A 20,188-nucleotide genomic window follows, 5' to 3' on the forward strand; every position below is an offset into this window, starting at 1 on the left:
CGTCGTCACGCGGCACTTTACGAGGAAGACGGCTTTGTTTACATTCACTGGTTATACACCACATACGTCACAGTATGTCAGTTCTGACTTACAGCGAAAATTTAATTACATCGCGCCGTAGGAATGGAATTCCAATGTAAGTCGAGGACCCCCGTATTCATTTTATGTTTATTTTTCCTACAAAGTGCGATGTGATGTCAGCTCTGTTTTGGAGACAATGCAGAAAAAACTGTAAACACAGACTACTCTTTGGTGCACAGAAAAACAAAGGAAAGGGCTCCTGAGTAATGCAAGGAAGAGTAAAGTGTAAAATGGACATGGACACACTGCTGTATGCAGGTTGTAACTATGATTAAATCCGATGTAAAAAACAAAAAAGACAATCGATTTTCTCATAGACACGGACAAACTCCTAGAACTGTTGGAAAGGTCATGTCATGTGGTTTTATTTGATATATGCTGCATTATGGAAAGTGTAGGAGCCAGTGTTTGTGGCTGAACCCAGTTCACTGAATGCAATTCTCCTTTAATGAGCCACATGCACTGTATCACACCTAGACAGTGGTAGTGTTGCTGTTTTGGTTCACTCACCACTCGGCTGATATATTCATCGTGTATCGACTCCTCCACAAACAGACGTCCAGCCGCGATGCAGTTCTCCCCCTTGTTGAAGTACACAGAGCTCATGCCCTGTGGAGCAGCACACACACAAATACACACATGCACAATTAACGGGTATTTTGGCAACACTTTGTGACAGAATCCAGACTCTGGAGTTGAGTATCTCACAATAAATGTTCCTAATGATGAAGTGAGTTAAAGGGAAGTTTGGAGATGTTTACTGTGTTCTACTGTAAACTGAAATATTATTCAGGTGATTTTATATTACAAAGCACTGTCATTTCAATCTTCTACCTAACTCACAGCAATCAGTAAAAACATACACTATCGTTCTAAAGTTTGGGGTCACCCACACAATTTCATGTTTTCCATGAAAACTCACACTTTTATTCATGTGCTAACATAACTGTACAAGGGTTTTCTAATCATCAATTAACTAGATTTATGATACATTTAATGTTATCTTCATTAAAAAATAACTGCTTTTTTCCAAAAATAAGGACATTTCTAAGTGACCTCAAACTTCTGAATGGTAGTGTACATTTCAAAATTGCCATAAAGAAATAATAGTTCCGGCTGCTTTTTTTTTTTTAAAGCTTTTGCTTCTTTGCTGTCAGGTATTATCAGAATGCATTAAATGCAGATACAGAGATCTTCTATAAAACAATAAATTGATCTGGGTAACATCTGGATTGTCCTAAGTACATGTATCAGTGTAATTAACCGTGTAAGTAATATTTATGTTGAAATCACATTAAATAAAGAAGCCTGTATTTTGACTACCCACACGTCAGATATTTAATTGTACCATAGCTGTTGTGTGTATTTTTTGTAAAACCAACATCAAAATGTGGGAAAAAAATCTAAAAGCTAATCTCTTGTTTTACTCCAGTGTAATTGGAGTGTGCTCTCTCACCATGCGAACAGCCTTGTCCATGTCACAGTCACTGAAGATGATGAGAGGCGATTTCCCCCCCAGCTCCAGAGAAACCTTCTTCAGGTTACTGACCGCACAGCTGCAGGAGGAACCACAGAGAGCATCAAATATCATGCAGCAGTGATCTGAACCAGTGACCACAGAGTTTTTCAGGTATTACCTCTTCATGATCTGTTTGCCAATAGGTGTGGAGCCGGTGAAGCCCAGCTTACGGATGTCTGGATGGTCAGACAGACGCTGTCCCACCATGCCGCCTGTAGGAGATCAGGAAAGCCATGCAGTCACAGAGCAACAGACAGTCTACCGGCATGTAACCTTTATTAAGGGCCTGTAGGTAGACCTTTTTGTTAAGAAGCATTTGAGGTTGGGAACCAGTCAGATGGATTGACAGATGTTCTTTGTATTTCTTTTCCTTTACAAAAGGACAACTCATAAAAATCTGAAAAAGTGCAATGAAAAAAAGGGACTTTAGGTTTTAGATTCTGTGGATTCTGTATGTGTTCATTACCAGAGCCTGGCAAAATGTTGATGACGCCTTTTGGGATACCAGCTTTCACCGAAAGTTCAGCAAACTTCAGTGCTGTCAGTGGAGTGACCTGTAAATGTCAGAAATGATCATTAGAACAAAAACTCCTCTGAAAGACTGGATACCCTCCAGTGTTTATATTGTGTTTATGTGAAAACTACATTTTTCCACTAAAGCAGGTCAGTATTCAGGTTGAGAAACATCACTTAAAAGAGAAGTTTTGGTACTTTATGTGACAGAATGTTACCTGTGCAGGTTTAAGAACCAGAGTGTTTCCAGCTGCCAGGCAGGCTGCACTCTTCCACGCCAGCATCATCAGAGGGTAGTTCCATGGGATGACTATGGCACACACACTGTCACAGAAAAGCATACTCAGTAAAACACACCTAACGGAAATAGAAACAGCTACACATATAGATACAGTACCATTCAAAAGTTTGGGGTCACCCAGGCAAATTTCATGTTCTCCATGAAAACTCACACTTTTATTCATGTGCTAACATAACTGTACAAGGGTTTTCTAATCATCAATGAGCCTTTCAACACCATTAGCTAACACAATGTAGCATTAGAACACAGGAGTGATGGTTGCTGGAAATGTTCCTCTGTACCCCTATGGAGATATTCCATTAAAAATCAGCTGTTTCCACCTAGAATAGTCTTTTACCACATTAACAATGTCTGGACTGGATTTATCATTCATTTAATGTTATCTTCATCGAAAAAAATGCTTTTCTTTCAAAAATAAGGACATTTCTAAGTGACCTCAAACTTTTGAACGGTAGTGTATGTGTTTAAAACTGCTCATTAATGCAGATGTTGAAAGCATCAGTTAAAAGAGCTCAGACAACTTGTTAAGTCACATCTTCGAGGCAGTTAGTAAGCTCTGTGGTTTACCCCAGAGGTTCTTTCTTAGTGAAGGTCAGGTTGCGGTTGGGTCTGGCTTGGTTGATAGGGATTGTCTTGCCCTGCAGAAAACAAGAGACAATAGAATTGACTTTTTATGCCCCTTTCAGATGTGGATTGTGGAACATTTCTGGCTTCATCAATCCGCTAAAGTGATGGCATTCTAGTCATTCAGACATCGGTCACTTTTCCATTCATGTTCCTCATGGCTGCATTTAGATATACCCATCACAATGCTGGAGAGAGCTGCAGTATGCACACAATATTTGCCATTCACATGAGACTAGTCAGTACACCAAATGATGTGTAAAACATAGTAATGCAATAACAGACTAAAACTAAACTAATAACAGCTGATCAAAGTGTCTAAATAACTAACAGCCCGGGAACTGAGGGTTCAGGATTCAACCTGAGTACAACCACGATGGACCAAAACATTAAACTGTGACTCTGCGACAGCTAACCTTCACAGTCTGACCTGCTGTTAGATCGTGACTGAACCTGTCTCCACATGAGGGATAGTTTATCATTAAATCTAATTAACGACGTTACTACTGTTGCTCCGTGTGTAAATGCATGCAGCTTTCTCTCTTTAGACACACTCCTGGATCCTACCTCTGTGTGATGCTGTGGGGATTTAGTAAACCATGAAGATCTGGATCATTTCATATCTCTAAGAATTTAATGAAGTTATCGCACTGTTCGTCTGTGTGCTAATGTGCAAGTCTCTGTGGAGACGCTCATATGGATCCTGCTGCTGTCTGATGCTGCAGGTATTTAATAAACTGTGCCAATAAAAGAAAGAACATGTTTAACGTTAGCCTACCTGGATTTTGTCGCACCAGCCAGCAAAGTAGCGGAAGGTCTGGATGGACATGCCTACGTGTGTCTTGAGGGCCAGTGTGTACACAGCTCCTGAATCGATGGACTCAATGGTGGCCAGCTCCTCCTGGTGTTCCTCCATCAAGTCTGCAAGTCTGAAAGGAGGAGAGAAGACAGTGTAATGCTGATTTAATCCTGAAAGGTCTCTGCAGTCGTGGTGAATATACTCATACCTCAGAGGACTGAATTTGATATGTTTTTTGAATCTGAACAGAAGACCCCAAAGGGTTAAAATGTTTGGTCTTGTCTTTGTTTTGACCATGTAAGACACTACTTAGCTGTGGACTAATAATACACCTGACAACTGCACAACGCCGTTCCTTCAATTTCTATGATTTTTTGACAAGTGACATGTTCACTACCATTCAAAAGTTTGGGGTCACCCAGACAACTTCATATTTTCCATGAAAATTCACACTTTTATTCATGTGCCCAAGGATTTTATAATCATCAATGAGCCTTTCAACACCATTAGCTAACACAATGTAGCATTAGAACACAGGAGTGATGGTTGCTGGAAATGTTCCTCTGTACCTCTATGGAGATATTCCATTAAAAATCAGCTGTTTCCAGCTAGAATAGTCATTTACCACATTAACAATGTCTAGACTGGATTTATCATTCATTTAATGTTAAATTCATTGAAAAAAAACTGCTTTTCTTTCAAAAATAAGGACATTTCTGACCCCAAACTTTTGAACAGTAGTGTATAGCTGGGTAAAAAAAGCTGCAGTGACTTCTGCTTTCTGCACAAAGCAGATATCAACAAGTAGGTTTAATAGTTAGATCAGATTGAGCCATAAAGGTATTTTAGAGTGTAGTTGTTCCTTTGGTGGACAAATTTAGTCCCTAGACTGTAAATAAAAAACAAACATAACCACTATGATGTCACCCTTTTGTTTGTGGACTACAGTTTCTTAGAGAAGCCTCAAGGTTTGGAATTGGGTTTTGCAATCATCAGTAGCCTCCTATAGGTATTTTCTTACATCAAATTTTCATCAGAGAACCTTTCCTGACAATATAGTTTTATTTGCTCTGAACTGTCTTTTTTTTCTTCAAGTGCTGTTTTTGTGTCCACTGGACCTGTATGCTGTAGCTGAACAATATATGTAATTTTATCACAGTTGCCGTACTACTTGTTTCTTGTCTCGGGGAATCTGGTGCCAAATCATTTTGCTCATGATGTAATCCTCATATAATCCTCTAGGTGGAGCTACTGACTTGTAAAGCAGACTCCCTCTGTCTCTGGGGTTCATCCTGCCCCAGGGCCCGTTTTCATAAGCTTCTTTTGCAGCAGCCACCGCCCGGTCTACATCCCCCACCGAGGCGTAGGACACTTTACAGATCACCTGGTGAAGGGACATGATGGTCACACAGTCAATAAATCCATGAAAGCAGTCTCTGAAAGTTTCTGTATATACACTACCGTTCAAAAATTTGGGGTCACCCAGACAATGTCATGTTTTCCATGAAAATTCACAGGAGTGATGGTTGCTGGAAATGTTCCTCTGTACCCCTATGTAGATATTCCATTAAAAATCAGCCGTTTCCAGCGACAATAGTCATTTACCACATTAACAATGTCTAGACTGTAGACATTATGATTCATTTAATGTTATCTTCATTGAAAAAAATGCTTTTCTTTCAAAAATAAGGACATTTCTAAGTGACCCCAAACTTTTGAACAGTAGTGTATGTAACCACAGCGTCAGGTGTGAGTATGGTCATGTGACTCACCGATCCGTCAGTAGGGTTGATAGTATCGTAGGTTTTGCTGTTTTCTGCATCCTCAAAACCGCCGTTGATAAAGCACTGATATGGCATTTTCACTGTCATGTTGTTCACATCTTTGGTTGCCTGGGAACAAAAACAATTTCACATTTGGAAATCAGGAGGAAGGATTTCATCTCGGTGCTTTTTTGGTATTTCTTTGGTGATCGGGCTCACGTAGTCGATGAGCAGCTCCTCCTCCTGGTCCTCTCCTCTAAGCCTGCGGACGAACATCTGGATGAAGTCCTGGAAAGTGGTGGCCATGTACACGTCCTCGTTCTGCAGCTGGACACCAGCACACTTCTGTTTCACCTCCTCCACCAGCCTGCACACAGACAACAACTCGTCTCAGTTCTGACAGCTGCAGCTACACCGACAGAGTAGGTTGTCGGTAATTTGCTGTATTGGTCAGATGCTTGTCAACTCTCACTCACAAACTGCTTTTCCTTTAGGTATTTACTGTTGCTGTTTGGTGATTTGACATCTACTAATAACCTCTGATTTAGTCTGTCTTCCTTTGTATTATTTACATAAAATTAAACCTCTTTTTTTTAGTTCTTGGGAGTATTTTGTTGTGTGCTGTCAAGTCGAATCAAGTATATTTTTTCTGCAGCACAATAATACAATTGTGTCTCAGTGGGCTTCACAATCTCTACAACACACAACACCGTGTATTTTATGATCCACAAACTGGATAAGAAAAAACTGCCTCCAAAAGTACTTTAAAGATATAAAAAAAGAAGAAATCTCGGTCGCTCCAATGTTGTTGTTACTAAATGTGTGGCTACTTCTGACACACTAGTAAAACCATGAATACCAGGTATCACACTTGGATACAACAAACTCATTATAAAATCTCATACAAGATCCTTCCAACCAAAGAAATGCATTTACTGTTTTTGGTAAAGTTGCAAGGAGGATATTTCACATATTGTTTATTCAGAGCTCATTTTAGAAAATTGTTCATTGTTTAAATTCGGTCTTCCAGAACTAAAAACTGTAGCTCCAGTATCACCCAGTATGGGGCAAAGTGTGTTTAACTAATACGCAGCGTGATGTCTTTGTAGAAACTATTCACTAGTGTGAGGCAGGGATATAGACCCTCAGCTGAGGGTTTTAAGTGCTATAAATATGGCACTAATAGGTTTACATTAGTGATGGACGATATGAAAATGTCTGGCTGATACCGATATCCGATATTAAGATTTCTGATATTGCAGATAACCGATATTACAGATGTCGATATGAAAATTTTGTTCAAACCGAAAAACGAGTGTAAGTAAGCACTATGAGAATGTGAAAACTATTCAAAAGAAGCCCATACCAAATTACACCACGTAGTCTTCTTTATTATGTAACAAAAATAAAAGATATTTAAAAATGTTTTCACATATTTAATGTCAAGTCTAGGACTATTTTAGTAAAAGCATCTATTAAATAGCAGTAATATCAAATATAAAGGAATATGTCCTGACTATATTTTGACAAGGGATGTGCAAATGTTGTGCTACAGTATGTGCACATTTCTCAAGTTGCATAGGCCTGATATTCTCAGACTATTGCAACTGTCCCAAACACTAAAACAGTTATACTCCCCCCCCCATTGGAAGGTTAAATCCCGTCCTACTGAAGCAGAGGTAGGTTTTTCTAAACAAAGAGCAGCATTTCAGCTTTCTCTTCTCTTTTTCTTTTCTAAAACATGTAAACTTTACATCTATTAAAATGTATTGGTATACAATTCACCTGAGGATGTGTGGAGGGAAGACCTAAAGGAAGATATAACACTGAGGCTTAAACTGAGTCAATTAGTACTTGACTCATACAGTGCAGATGGTTAATGTGAAGATAATGCATGTTGAGAGAAAAGACCAGTCCCCAGACTGTGTAGTGGTATTGCTTCAATCAAGTATGTTGAAACTGCAGTAAAATTACAAGGAAGCATAGTGTTTCATTGTTTTAACTCCTTGGTGCAAAAACTCTGCAGCACGTTTTGGGACATCTTTAACTGTGGATTCACTTTATTGATTGAGTGATTTATATATTTTATGTGCAGTATTTGCTTTTCATCTGTGTGATTAGTCTTTGTATGTTTTAAATAGTGCTTAATAATGCAGCACAATGCTGTCTTTGGCCATGTTTTCAGTAAAATAACACTCCTTTTCTACATATTATTGTCTCAGTGCCTTATCATATCTTAAAAGTGTATATTTTTATTGTCTGTGTATTTTTATTGAAAGTAGCATGTGGGCTGGTACAGATGAGCAGCCTTGTTTATATTATCATGTTGTTTCAAAATGTTGACACTTCAGCTTTGGTCCTAACTTAGCAACTGAATATGTGTCCATGAACAATAATACTGTTAGAAAAACATATTCAATGTTGCACTATTTTATCTTGGATAAATGCAAGTAGACAGATAATATTAATATTTAAAACAAATTTGTAAATTGTAGGAATATAGCATGTAAGATGTGTGTTGTATTATGAGTTCTCATTTGCAGTGTCACCATGTCAAAATACAATATACAGATCATAGATGGTTACAAAAGGTTATCAGACAGAATGCTCAGGGGCCGGAGATTTGAGATTTGTACTCAGTGATGAGGGTTGAGACTGCTAACTTGTATTTAGAATTTGTTGGTTTTGTAAAATAAAGATGCATTTCCATATCTGGTCAACAGCTGGAAGAATCAGTCACAGCACCTTCTGCCTTCCTCACCTGACTACATCCATGGAGGCGGCTCCAGACTTGAAGAAGTCTGTGGTGTTCTCAATGGCTGAGACATTGCTGAGGATACCCTTCCAGGTGTTCTGCAATTCAAAAAAAAAAGGCTGACTTTCTTCTTTCAACTCATTTACAGTCAGAAGATGAACACCAGGCTATAAGAATCAGGTAACATGGGTTTACTTGCCCTGATCTCCTCTGCCATCTTCTTCTCATCATCGGTCAGCTCCACGCTGGAGCTTTCTCCAGAGGAGAAATATTTGGAAGCAGGAATCATCTTCCCATCTTCAAACTGCAGATTCTTCACCACGAGCTGCAGATAGACCGTCAGTGTACAGATATAATACAGGAACAAGGCAAGAGGACATGCTGACACATGCTGTGTTTGAATTAGCCAGCTGAATTTGAATAACCCTGCAGCTGGAAAAGCAGTTACATCTGGAGTTCAGCATGATGGCAGTCAGTGGAGGCACTGCTGCCCTCGCTCAACTTTGCTCTTGTTTGCTCTAGATATTTGTTTAGTAGTACAGTAGGCTACAGTGAAACTCACAGCTTTGCCATCAGTTCCATACAAGACAAGTCCATTCTTGGTGACGATGCCGGGCTGGGACGCTCCCTCAATCTCCAGGGGCTGACCGGCTGCTGCTGACCCTCCCAACATGGACGAGCCATAAAGGGTGACAGACTGGGGAAAGACACAGAGAAACCTTTAAATATATATATTTAGTGTGTGTGAAGATAGGTGTTAATTTAGATGAAACAAGGCCTCTGACTGTTGCGAGTTTTTTTCTTCAGCATTTGGTCATTTTTAACTGAAAACATGAATTATGAGCATAGACAATTACTGAATCTATTGTGGAAAACATAATTAGATCCATATACACCGATCAGGCATAACATTGTGACCACCTGTCTAATATTGTATTGGTCCCCCTTATGTGTTCAAAAATGCTCTGAATCATTGGGCCTGGACCAGAGGACCTCTCAGGGTGTCCTACGGGGTCTGGACCAGGATGTTGGCAGTGGATCCTTTGGGTGCTCTGGGTTGCGCAGTGAGGACTCTGGGAATCAAACTTGTTCCACTGCATCCTGTTAATGCTTGATCAGAACAGGCTCTAGGAAATTTGGAGGTCAAATCAACATCTTGGGTGACTGTCATGTTCCTCGAGATGTTCCTGATTGATGTTTTTGCGATGTAGAGGGGTGTATTTTCCTGCGGGGGTAGGTCAGTAACATTTAGGATTGTCATTTGCACAAAGAGGTGTGCTTTTTCTGGGACAATGTTTGTTTTGGTGTCTAAGTCTCATCAACACAGATGCCAAAATCCAGGTTTTTCCAGCAGAACACCACATAGTACCAATATGATCAATGATATTCACTTCACCTGTCAGTGGTTTTAATGTTGTGGCTGATGGGTATGATATTCCATTATATTTTGAACTGTCACCTAACGCCTGAATTTGTGTTGTAGAAATAGCACAAACTGATGCATAAAGATTCTCCAAAATGCAGAAAATAAAGTGTTATTTAAAATGACTCTAGAGGTCCTTTTCCAGGAAACACTTCAAACTTCCTAGGGGAGGACCCTCAGATCTTAATGTGTCCCAGCAATATTCAAATGACACCTGTGACCATATCTGTAAATGATTATTCACTTGTGCTGGTTAGAGTTTAACATGGTTCAGAACACTAAACATAAAACCAACTTGAATCGGTAAAATGTTCTAATGTTCATTGCAGTATGTTCCTCTCATTATTTTACATGTGTCCTCAGTAAGGGGGACAATGAGCCTGGCTCTATTTAAAGTAGAGCTACAATGATTATTCCATTAGTTGTTATCTACTAAATGAACTGACAGCTGTTTTGATAATCGATAAACTGGTCTGAACAGTTTCTAAATTCTCTGATTGCAGCTTCTAAATCACATCTCAGTATTATTTAAAGTTAAAATCTACAAATCCACTTAGCAGCACCTCTGATGCTCACTTCTTTTCATATTCCATTAGTTTAATCTCTAATGACAAAGTGTAAAACAGCATGCTATATTTTTATACTTTTTCACAGCTATACATAGTTGTCTGCACAGAGTGACCATAAAATGCTCGTACGTACTGCAACTACATGTCATTTGGTCATGGAATTACAAATATTATTATTTCACATATGAAACAATAACATCAGACTTCTTTCCTTCCTTACTGTAATTTATAAACATTTATATGGATACAGATTTTCCTTTAATCATGCATGTACTTTTTCCTACGTTGACATTTAGTATTTATTAATTCATTCATTGTTTAACTAGGTTTTGGTTAAGCTCTTCACTGTCTCTCAAGACCCTCAAATATCAATTCCATTCAACAAAATATACTAAATATATTGATAACATTATGAAATGAAAAGCTGGCCAACTGCCCAATGTGATGATAGGAATTGGAAGTTCATATTTAAAGACATCCAGGATCAAAAAATATGAGGATCTGTATGAACCGTCCAGACCTCTATCAGTCTGACCTTACAACAGACACCTGCTGTGTGTGTTCTCTTTGTTCCAGTAAACACACCTGACCATTGATGACAGTCCAAGCACCGGGGACTTTGTCATGGCCGCGGATCCAGTTGTGGATGGCCTCAGCTGGCTGGGCCAGGTTAACCTGGGGAACACAGAAAGAAGCCAGTGTCAACACTGCTGTCGGCTCAGATTCATTTTCAGACCAGGTCACGTAAATTTCTGAGAATGAGAGGGAAGCCCAGCAGCTGGCTGCAGCTCGCGGAGTGACACGTGGAAAAATGATGCTGGAAAAGAAGCCTCTACTCTAAGAATAGCTCATGTGGAAACGCTGCCAGCAATGTGGCTCCAAGTGACAAATCAGAGCAGCTAAGATCTGCCCCACCTCTCTCTTTCTCAGTACAGGATAAACCATCATAAACTGGCCAGCAGCCACTCATTCATGGCTTTGGCCCTGAGACAAATGTAGAGCTGACAGTAAATTTCCATACTGCTCACTGAACGAAGGTGTTACTGCAGCAGCTGTCCAACAGCTTGAGGCTGCAGAATACAACCTGTGTATTCTTCTGTGTAGAAACAGGTCAACATGGGTCATAATGATGTAAATTCTGATTCATAATAATGATTCACTAATAGGAGACTTGACAGTCTCACTTACACAAATCAACTGAATTTTTAAAAATATTTTCTTCTATCTCGTTTACTACTATATTCTCTCTTTGCATTTTCACAGACAGCAGCTCCTGAGAGAAAGAGTCTGGTGCGACAAAGACTGTAATTATCTTTATTCATTCATATCACATGACATGTTACCTTATTACATTTCTAGCACTGCATTTCCTTATGTTACATAATTCAATTTTTTGAGCAATGTCTGGCAAAAGAATTACCTTTGGGATTAATAAAGCTTTATCTTATCTTATTCGCCTTTAGGCTGTTGTCTCGTACTAGAACTCTCACCTTGGCGTTTGATTTCTTCTGGATGCCTTCATAGCTCGCTCCTTCCTCTGTCTGGGGAATTCGAGGGGCTTTTCCATCAGCAATGAGCTGCACTGACTCCACCTGCACCAGGAAACCACGTGAGCATTAGGGAAGCTGGAGGACCAATACTTCCGTAATAATAGGATACTAAAATTCTGAACACATGATGCTACTTATTTTCCAACATAGTTGTCAGAGGTACACACAATTATATCTGAAGGACAGAAAATATGACAAGAATTCCCATCAAAGTCCTCACAAGGAAACTGAATGACACAGTCTATTTATTATTTGCATTTATTTTTTCATTTATGATTTTTTTGGGACAATATTATTTTAAATAACAGCAATGCCTTTTTTTAACACTTAAAAGCTTCATCCCAAGTATTTCATGTTGAAACGCACTACCGTTCACAAGTTTGGGGTCACTTAGAAATGTCCTTATTTTTGAAAGAAAAGCAGTTTTTTTCAATGAAGATAACATTAAATGAATGATAAATCCAGTAAATGACTATTCTAGCTGGAAACGCCTGATTAGAAAACCATTGTGCAATTGTGAATAAAAGTGGGAGTTCTCATGAAAAACATGAAATTGCCGGGTGACCCCAAACTTTTGAACGGTAGTGTATATACTGTTCATTGGTATACTGAGAAACTTATAATTTCTTTGGTATTTGTACCAACTGCCAAATGTCCTGTATCGTGACATCCCTACTGCATGTGACAGCTCGGTCTGTAGTGCATGTCAGTGAAGTTTATCTTAATATTCTGCTGTAAGTACCATGGCCTTGATGCCCTCTGGGAAGAGGAAGCGGTTGTACAGTGTGTCCACAGTGTCGTTGGGCTCCACAGCGCACTCCCTCTGCAGCAGGATCGGTCCGGTGTCCAGGCCATCGTCGGCCCAGAACACCGAGAAGCCAGCTTTCTTATCACCCTGGATCAGGGTCCTGGTGACGTGCAAAGACAAGCACACTGTTAGAGCTGTGTCATAACACACCTATTTTTAGAACAGGTGTAGGATATAAAGTAGACCATAAACCTGACTAATTGGGACCGAATAAGATAAAGTAATGATTAAGAGCAGAGACGGCTGCTGTATAACTGCTGATATGACTGTGAAGAAAACCAACTGTCTGCAATAAGCTCTATTTTGGAATCCATTGGATTAATTGGATACTTACTGCTGTATATCCAATGTAATTATATTGTATTAAGTAAAGTTATGTTAGTCAAAACGCAGCTGTATGCATCTAAAACTGGAGTTCTGACTAGTCTAGGCGAATAACTGGTTTAAAGGCAGTTATTCTTTGGTGAACATTTGCTGTTCAGAGCATTGTTGCTTCCCCACAGGCTACTATTTCTTGGCTCAAGCCTTATAGTTAATGGATGAACAAACAAACCAAAAGAAAATCCTTCTATTCTTTCAGCTGACTTTCAAATTGTCTTTAGTAGGTGGTTTGTTATGGCTGCCAAATTCCCAGATTTACTGTGGGAGTGAATGGGGGCATCAGTGATGACATTTACAAAAGTGCAGGTGTTCAAATCTTAAGGTCCCTGTAAGAAAGGAAAAGGTTTGCAGCAGATTTGTGTGCAACTTGTGAATGACTTGCAGCAAAGAGATGAGTTTTCAAAAAAAAAAAAAAAAAAGTCACATTTTTGCCATTGTGGTTCACTACGGACAAACTGAGGCAAGATTCTGGCAGTAATGAGAAGTTAGTAACTGCTGGCACAGATGTTCACTGAGAGTTTGTCTCCACAGTTCAGCAGCTGTGCTCTGGTCTGACAGACAATGGTTAACCTTTGTGCAAAATGTGCAGCCAAATTCTGGTTAACTTATAACAGGTTTGCTTGAATGTTTGCAGCAAATTCTACTCTGAGATGTTCTCCCTGTGCATGTGTTGGCCGTAAGTATGAATGTGAGCCTGAACGGTGCTCTCTGTGTTGGGATAACCTCTGTTTGTCTGTGCACAACATGAGTGAAAAACGGACTAATGAATTTGGATGAAATTTTCAGGGAAGGTCAGAAATGACACAAGGACCAAGTGATTAGATTTTGGCAGTGATGTGGCTTATAGACTGGATCCACGGATTTGTTAAAGATTTCTGTATCACTGTGAGGTAGTGACACGGCGTCACTGTAACTATGACAACAAGTGAACACTATGTCAGCTGCCTGCTGATGATCACATGATTGGGATCCTACTACAAATGCACCGCTGCGGACCACGAATTGTTTAAAGATTTCATCCGTTGGAAATCATACGACTGAGCAGCCTTGGCGGAGTACTACACTGTCTGAGTGCCTTTCTTGTTGTAAAAGGCTTAACCCTTACAGAAATATTCGACAGAAAATATGAATTGCAAATTTGCTGAAAATAGAAAACACTCCAAAAAACCTGCAACAAAAATACAATTAAAAATCAACAGTTTAGAATCCATTTTCCACAAACTCACAGAGCCAGAAGTCCACAGAAATTTTGCCAAAATTTTACAATTTACATATGCACTTTAAAATATGACCTTGCTGCAAATTTGTGGGCACATTGTTAGTTTAATTACAAGTGTCTGTATGACCGTTTGTGAGGCTAGCGGAAGCTATTCGTTTACACACAGTGGTAGCAGGGGCATGGAGATAGTAAGGGTGGAGGACAGACTGACTAGCAAGAGGGAGAGATAAGAAAACCAGTTTGTTCGGTGGTTGGGTTCAAACAGAACTGGTTTAAACCTCCTACTAGAATGACAGATAGCAGCGAAACTGCCTCTACCTTTACTCTGACCTCTGAGGGTCTGAGTGTTACCAAATTTACTCTATTTTTTGGAAAGACTTTTAGTTGTTACAAAGTGCAAGACAAAAACATTTAGTAATGAGGCCAGCTTATGTAACTTCAACAACAAGTGTCAGTTATGTACACTACCATTCAGAAGCTTGGGGTCACTTAGAAATGTCCTTATTGTTGAAAGAAAAGCAGTTTTTTCAATGAAGATAACATTAAATGAATGATAAATCCAGTCTAGACATTGTTAATGTGGTAAATGACTATTCTAGCTGGAAACAGCTGATTTTTAATGGAATATCTCCATAGGGGTACAGAGGAACATTTCCAGCAACCATCACTCCTGTGTTCTAATGCTACATTGTGTTCGCTAAAGGCTAATTGATAATTAGAAAATTGTTGTGCAGTTATGCTAGCACATGAATAAAAGTGTGAGTTTTCATGGAAAACATGGAATTGTCTGGATGACCCCAAACTTTTGGATGGTAATGTGCATAATAATGGTAAATGATAAAATGTAGTGCAAGTAGAGACCTGTAAAGTCAACACATTTACTCATTGACAGCAAAGTAAAGAAATATCTTTGCAAAAAAATTGCAGCTAAACCCTAAACTCTATTGAAAGGAGCAAGGAAGAGATTGAGCGCATATAAAATCATGCAAACGTTTGACTTCTATGTTCTCTAAACTTAGAACCTACTATTTCAGCTTGTCTTTTGCTTGGAATGTTTTATGCTTTTAGATATAGTTTTTTATGTTTAACTTTAGAATACTTTATAGTTTTATTCACATTTTGATATCTCTGTTTTATTCCTCTTTTGGAATTATACTGACCTGTAATAACCTGTGTAAAAGTTGTTAGATAACTACAGTTTGTTTGATTGATACATGCCTTAACAAGGCAGTTCACAGTGCTTTACATAATACATACAGACATTTATATTTGAGGAAGAATATATCAGATTAAACCCAATAAATAACCACCCTGAGAAACATTAGGAATGGGCATTTTTCTTCAGTATTCAGTATATTCTGCAATATTCATGTCTGAGAAAACAACACATTGTATGTAATACATAGCTTACTATTACATGTGAAGGATACCAACACAGACTTGCTATTCTTTGACGAAGAACAAACTTCTCTTGTTCGATACTCAATACCAGTGCAGACTTAGAATTCTTTGATGTAGAAGACATATCCTTTATTATGCTGATTATGTTACACTGCTGCTTTTTATGCAGGGCTAGAGTCCATATGTGACTACTGTAAAGGAAGGTAATCATGTAATACCCGGAAACAGTGTGCTACCTCCTACTGTTTGATCACCTTGATCTCCTCCCTCCTTTGTCGTTGTAAACAGTCTACCTGGTCATAGAATCTAAAAGAAAATGCCACCTCATTAGCTGATCTCAGACCTGCTCTCTGTGTCTGTCAGCTCACACTCATCTACACCAAACGTGTGACAAGGACTTTGACTGATTTCTTCAACACATGTCCAACAGGAGCTTGGCAGTCAGTCTTCTGCAGTGTCACTTAGTGTTTGTGCTGGCTAACCGCCACCAGTCTGTTCCTATTCATTCACAGCTAAACTGATAATCCCTGCCTTGTCTGGTTGTGATGTGTAATCCATCATTATTCTCAGTAAAATGATGTGGTTTTTGTGTGCCGACCTGCCACTGCAGTCATTTCTCACTGCTGTAAATCCCAGTGGGCAGAGAGCCGAAAGCAAAGTTACAGCAGTAACAGAGGATGTGAACTGCTTGGTTCGATGTCATAACATCTCATCAAACAAGTCACACACTAACTAGTGACAAAACAGTTTTCATCACACAATTTATCTCCTGGTATTGATTTAACCTCTAAAAAACGCATCTCTGTCTATCAAAATCACATGTGTAGAGATGTTTTGTATTAGTGGTTTTCTAAACAGGGCTGCACAGTGGCTTGGTGGTTATCACTTTTGCCTTGCAGCTAGAAGATCCCCGGTTCACATCCCAGCCTTCCTGGGATCTTTCTGCATGGAGTCTGCATGTTCTCTCTGTGCATGGTGGGTTTTCTCCAGGTTCTCCGTCTTTGTCCCACAGTCCAAAAACATGCCGAGGTTAATTGGCAACTCTAAATTGTCTGTAGCTGTGAATGTAAGTGTGATTGTTTGTCTACTGGTGACCTATCCAGGGTGTCCTCTGCCTTCACCCTAAGTCAGCTGGGATAGACTCCAGCCCCCCAATGATCCTAATGAGGATTAAGCGGTGTGTAGATAATGGATGGGTGGCTTTTCAAACACACATATTGGTCTCCGCCTCTCTCCACCCACCTCTCACCTGGAACCTGGCTGCATTTTGGAGCTGTCTGATTTTGTACTTTTAACTGGATATACTGTCTGGTTGCAGACTGGGTTGTAGCATCGTGTCAGTGACTCTTCCTGAGGTGTACTATGGAAGTGCATGCTGCTAAAGTTTGCTGTCCTGACCATTCCAAGTGGGTGGACACAGCATAGGAAACCTGGAAAATTTACAGCTGCCCACTATGTTTATAGAATGCATGTACAAATCAAAGCACCTCCAAAGTCTGGCAGTGACTACTTCAATTACAACTCTTTTACTGATGAATTATGAAGGTGTAGATGATAAAGAATCTCCTCATACAGACTCTGCTTATTCATTTTAAACACCATTTGGCAGTAATGCTGTGCTTGTAATATGGACAGTAAGTAATTTTGGGCTGCATGTAAACCTACATGGAGGGGTGAGCACGAACCTTCAAAGACTTAGGCAAAGGATGAAATGTATGTCTCATAGAATCCATACAAATGAGGAAAACATAAAATGGCCTTTAGGAAGTTACTTTTTTTATGTAGATTGGAAATTCATGTCTTTGCTTTTTAAGTCATTTATATAATCTGAATTTCTCTGTGACAGATTAGTATGGTAACCTGAACATACAAACAGAAACCTCAGCTGTATTATGAAAGCAGCTGGTAAGGTGACAGGCATCCCATAGACCCCGCTGTCAGCTGTCTATGACCAGCAGGTTTTCTGAAAGGCCAGCTCTACATCAGAGAGCACTGACCACCCCTTTCACTCTCAGTCTGAAACTCTTCCCTCAGGAAATGTACAGTACCATGGTTTAACTGGAATGGGTCTGACAACACCTTTGTTTCCTGTGCAATAACCCTGCTTAATTTACACAAGTAATTGTAACATTTTAGAGATTGTTCTGTGTATTACTGTGTTCTGTACATACCAAAAACATTTAGTGTTTTTCCTTTGTTTCTGGTACTGTCTTTTGAAATTTCTCTATACTCCTGTGCCCCTAACTACCAGCCAGTTCTCCAAGGTTACCAGATCTTTGAGGGTGATGGTCAAACGGAGTGTACAGCCGACTGCACCTTCACAATGGATAATAAATCAATAATTGAACTGAACATTGTCCATTCAATACATTACATATACATAATACATTTTTCATACTCTTTAACGTTTTTGTTGATATATTAGTCATTTATCTTCAAAGAATCTTTTTTGGTGGAGAATGGAAAATTTAGAGACTGAGGATCACAAAACTAAATATAATAAATAATAAATAAAATGCCTTATTTAAATGTTACTGATTCATCTATGCTGCATTATGGTTTTATGGTTTTTATGGTTTTATGGTTTTTTAGTAACCAAATTGCTTTGTTTTATTTTATCATGCTGATGGAAAGCACTTTGGTCTTCTTTTATGTTGTTGTAAAGTGCTCTATAAATAAATTTGATTGATTGATTGATAATGAGGAGATTTGTATTTGTAGTAGGATCACAATCATGTGATCATCAGCAGGCAGCTGATGTAGTGTTCACTTGTTGTCATAGTTACAGTGACGCTGTGCCGCTACCTTGCAATGATACAGAAATCTTTACCAAATCTGTGGATCCAGACTATAAGCTGCATCACTGCAAAAATCTAACCACTTGGTCCTTGTGTCGTTTCTGACTTTCCCTGAAAATTTCATCCAAATCAGTTTGTCTGTTTTTGAGCATTGTTGTGAACAGACAGACAAACAGACAAACCAGCGCCGATCGTCACATAACTCCACCGTGTTCCTTGTCAGAGGAATAATTTATGCCATGCCACAACATTATTAAAACAGTAATATAAAGTAAATATAAAGCTGTTGTCATGGAGAGAGAAGAGTTCATCCTCTGCTTCCTGTTCAGACCTGTCTAATGTGGCATGTCAGAAGATCTGGCTTGACAACACTCTGGTATCAAACATATTATATCTGAGGACATGTCTCTGCCTTCCTCATAATGCTAAAAACTCATGCTTTTTCCAAAACTGTACTGAAACCAGGTGTGCTTACTGTTCAACAGCTACGGCATACAGCAGAGTGCTATGGTGATATGTTGTCACATCCATAGCTGTCAACTAAACTTGTATTAACCCTTCATCATAGTATAGCGCTCTCAGATCCCACTTTCCCACCTCCCTCACCAGTTGATGGCTGAGGCTCCTCGGTGCAGGGGCAGGATGGAAGGGTGGTAGATGATGGAGCCGTGCTTGGGGTTGTCGATGACGTTCATGGGGATGAACTGGGAGCAGAAGGGCATGACGTTGAGCTCGGCGCCCACTGACTTATAGGCGTCCACCACCTCAGGGATGGGCTTCCCCTTTACCCGCCACCGAGGGAACTTGAACACCGGCGTCCCGTCCTTCTCTGCAGCCACCGCTGGGAGGAGAGAGGACAGTTTAGTGGTGAAGTTTAGAAAGCTAACCCTGCATGGAAGCACTTTGTTATAAACCATACTCATTTATATCACAACAGTGATCCCAACATATCATAAAACTGCGCATTTTCTGGACTTTTTAATTGAGAAATCATATGGGCAATACTATGGATGATTGAGAAAGCACTATTAAACTAACTGTTAATCTCAACATAAAGACTAAAAGAAGCAGAATAATTCACAGCTCATTCCATTGGGCTATGGCTCTCAATAAGTCAAGAAAATCTAGTCAGTTGTTTATTGACAGAAAATTAATGGCAACCATTTTGCTATTAATATTGAGCCACTGTTTTAAACTTTAAAAAAAAAAAAGTTTCTTAGACACTAGCTTGTCAAAAGAATATCTGGTTTCCCAGCTTTGTTTGATGGTAAATTCTCAAAATATGAGGTTAACATAATCATTTAAGGTGCATTATACTTGATATTGTGCTTTATTTGGGCACATTTCTGGCAAATCAGTTCAACTAAAACATCAGCCCAGCCAATCTATCAATCCAGCTGCCCTTCATAGTCCCTGTCCATTTCAATTTGAAAATCGACTCAACGAGATTTGTTCTATTCTTCATTTTATGTGTTTCTTAAAACCTGTAATGCATTTGTAGGTAGGGAGTTTTTCTGGAACCCTTGGCATGGCCATATGAGAGGATGTTCCAAGACTTGAGGCTGGACAGTCAGGACCACCAGAGCACCCCAAGTAATGACCAAATGCACTCTGGAGTTTCTACAGTGTCTACACTGAGGTATTCTCAAATTTACCTTTCAATATTGCAGCGTGTGAATGCAGT

The 20,188-nt window shown here is 39.4% G+C and overlaps 1 protein-coding gene across 1 annotated transcript in view; it reads right to left on the reverse strand.

Moving 5' to 3' along the window:
* aldh1l2 (aldehyde dehydrogenase 1 family, member L2) overlaps positions 1–20,188 on the reverse strand; it is a 30,801-nt gene that overhangs the window by 6,103 nt on the left and 4,510 nt on the right. Inside the window, exons 3-19 of the mRNA XM_023299753.3 lie at positions 19,111–19,345; positions 12,640–12,805; positions 11,838–11,939; positions 10,933–11,022; positions 8,918–9,052; positions 8,555–8,680; positions 8,362–8,453; positions 5,820–5,967; positions 5,610–5,729; positions 5,094–5,221; positions 3,817–3,967; positions 2,982–3,052; positions 2,332–2,437; positions 2,067–2,154; positions 1,719–1,812; positions 1,538–1,637; positions 592–690 (exon numbers count right to left, since the gene is read on the reverse strand). Of these exons, the coding sequence (XP_023155521.1) occupies positions 592–690; positions 1,538–1,637; positions 1,719–1,812; positions 2,067–2,154; positions 2,332–2,437; positions 2,982–3,052; positions 3,817–3,967; positions 5,094–5,221; positions 5,610–5,729; positions 5,820–5,967; positions 8,362–8,453; positions 8,555–8,680; positions 8,918–9,052; positions 10,933–11,022; positions 11,838–11,939; positions 12,640–12,805; positions 19,111–19,345 (2,051 nt within the window). The remainder of the gene's footprint in view (positions 1–591; positions 691–1,537; positions 1,638–1,718; positions 1,813–2,066; positions 2,155–2,331; positions 2,438–2,981; positions 3,053–3,816; positions 3,968–5,093; positions 5,222–5,609; positions 5,730–5,819; positions 5,968–8,361; positions 8,454–8,554; positions 8,681–8,917; positions 9,053–10,932; positions 11,023–11,837; positions 11,940–12,639; positions 12,806–19,110; positions 19,346–20,188) is intronic.

This window comes from Amphiprion ocellaris, chromosome 21 (assembly GCF_022539595.1).
Source record: "Amphiprion ocellaris isolate individual 3 ecotype Okinawa chromosome 21, ASM2253959v1, whole genome shotgun sequence".
Lineage (NCBI taxonomy): Eukaryota > Metazoa > Chordata > Actinopteri > Pomacentridae > Amphiprion > Amphiprion ocellaris.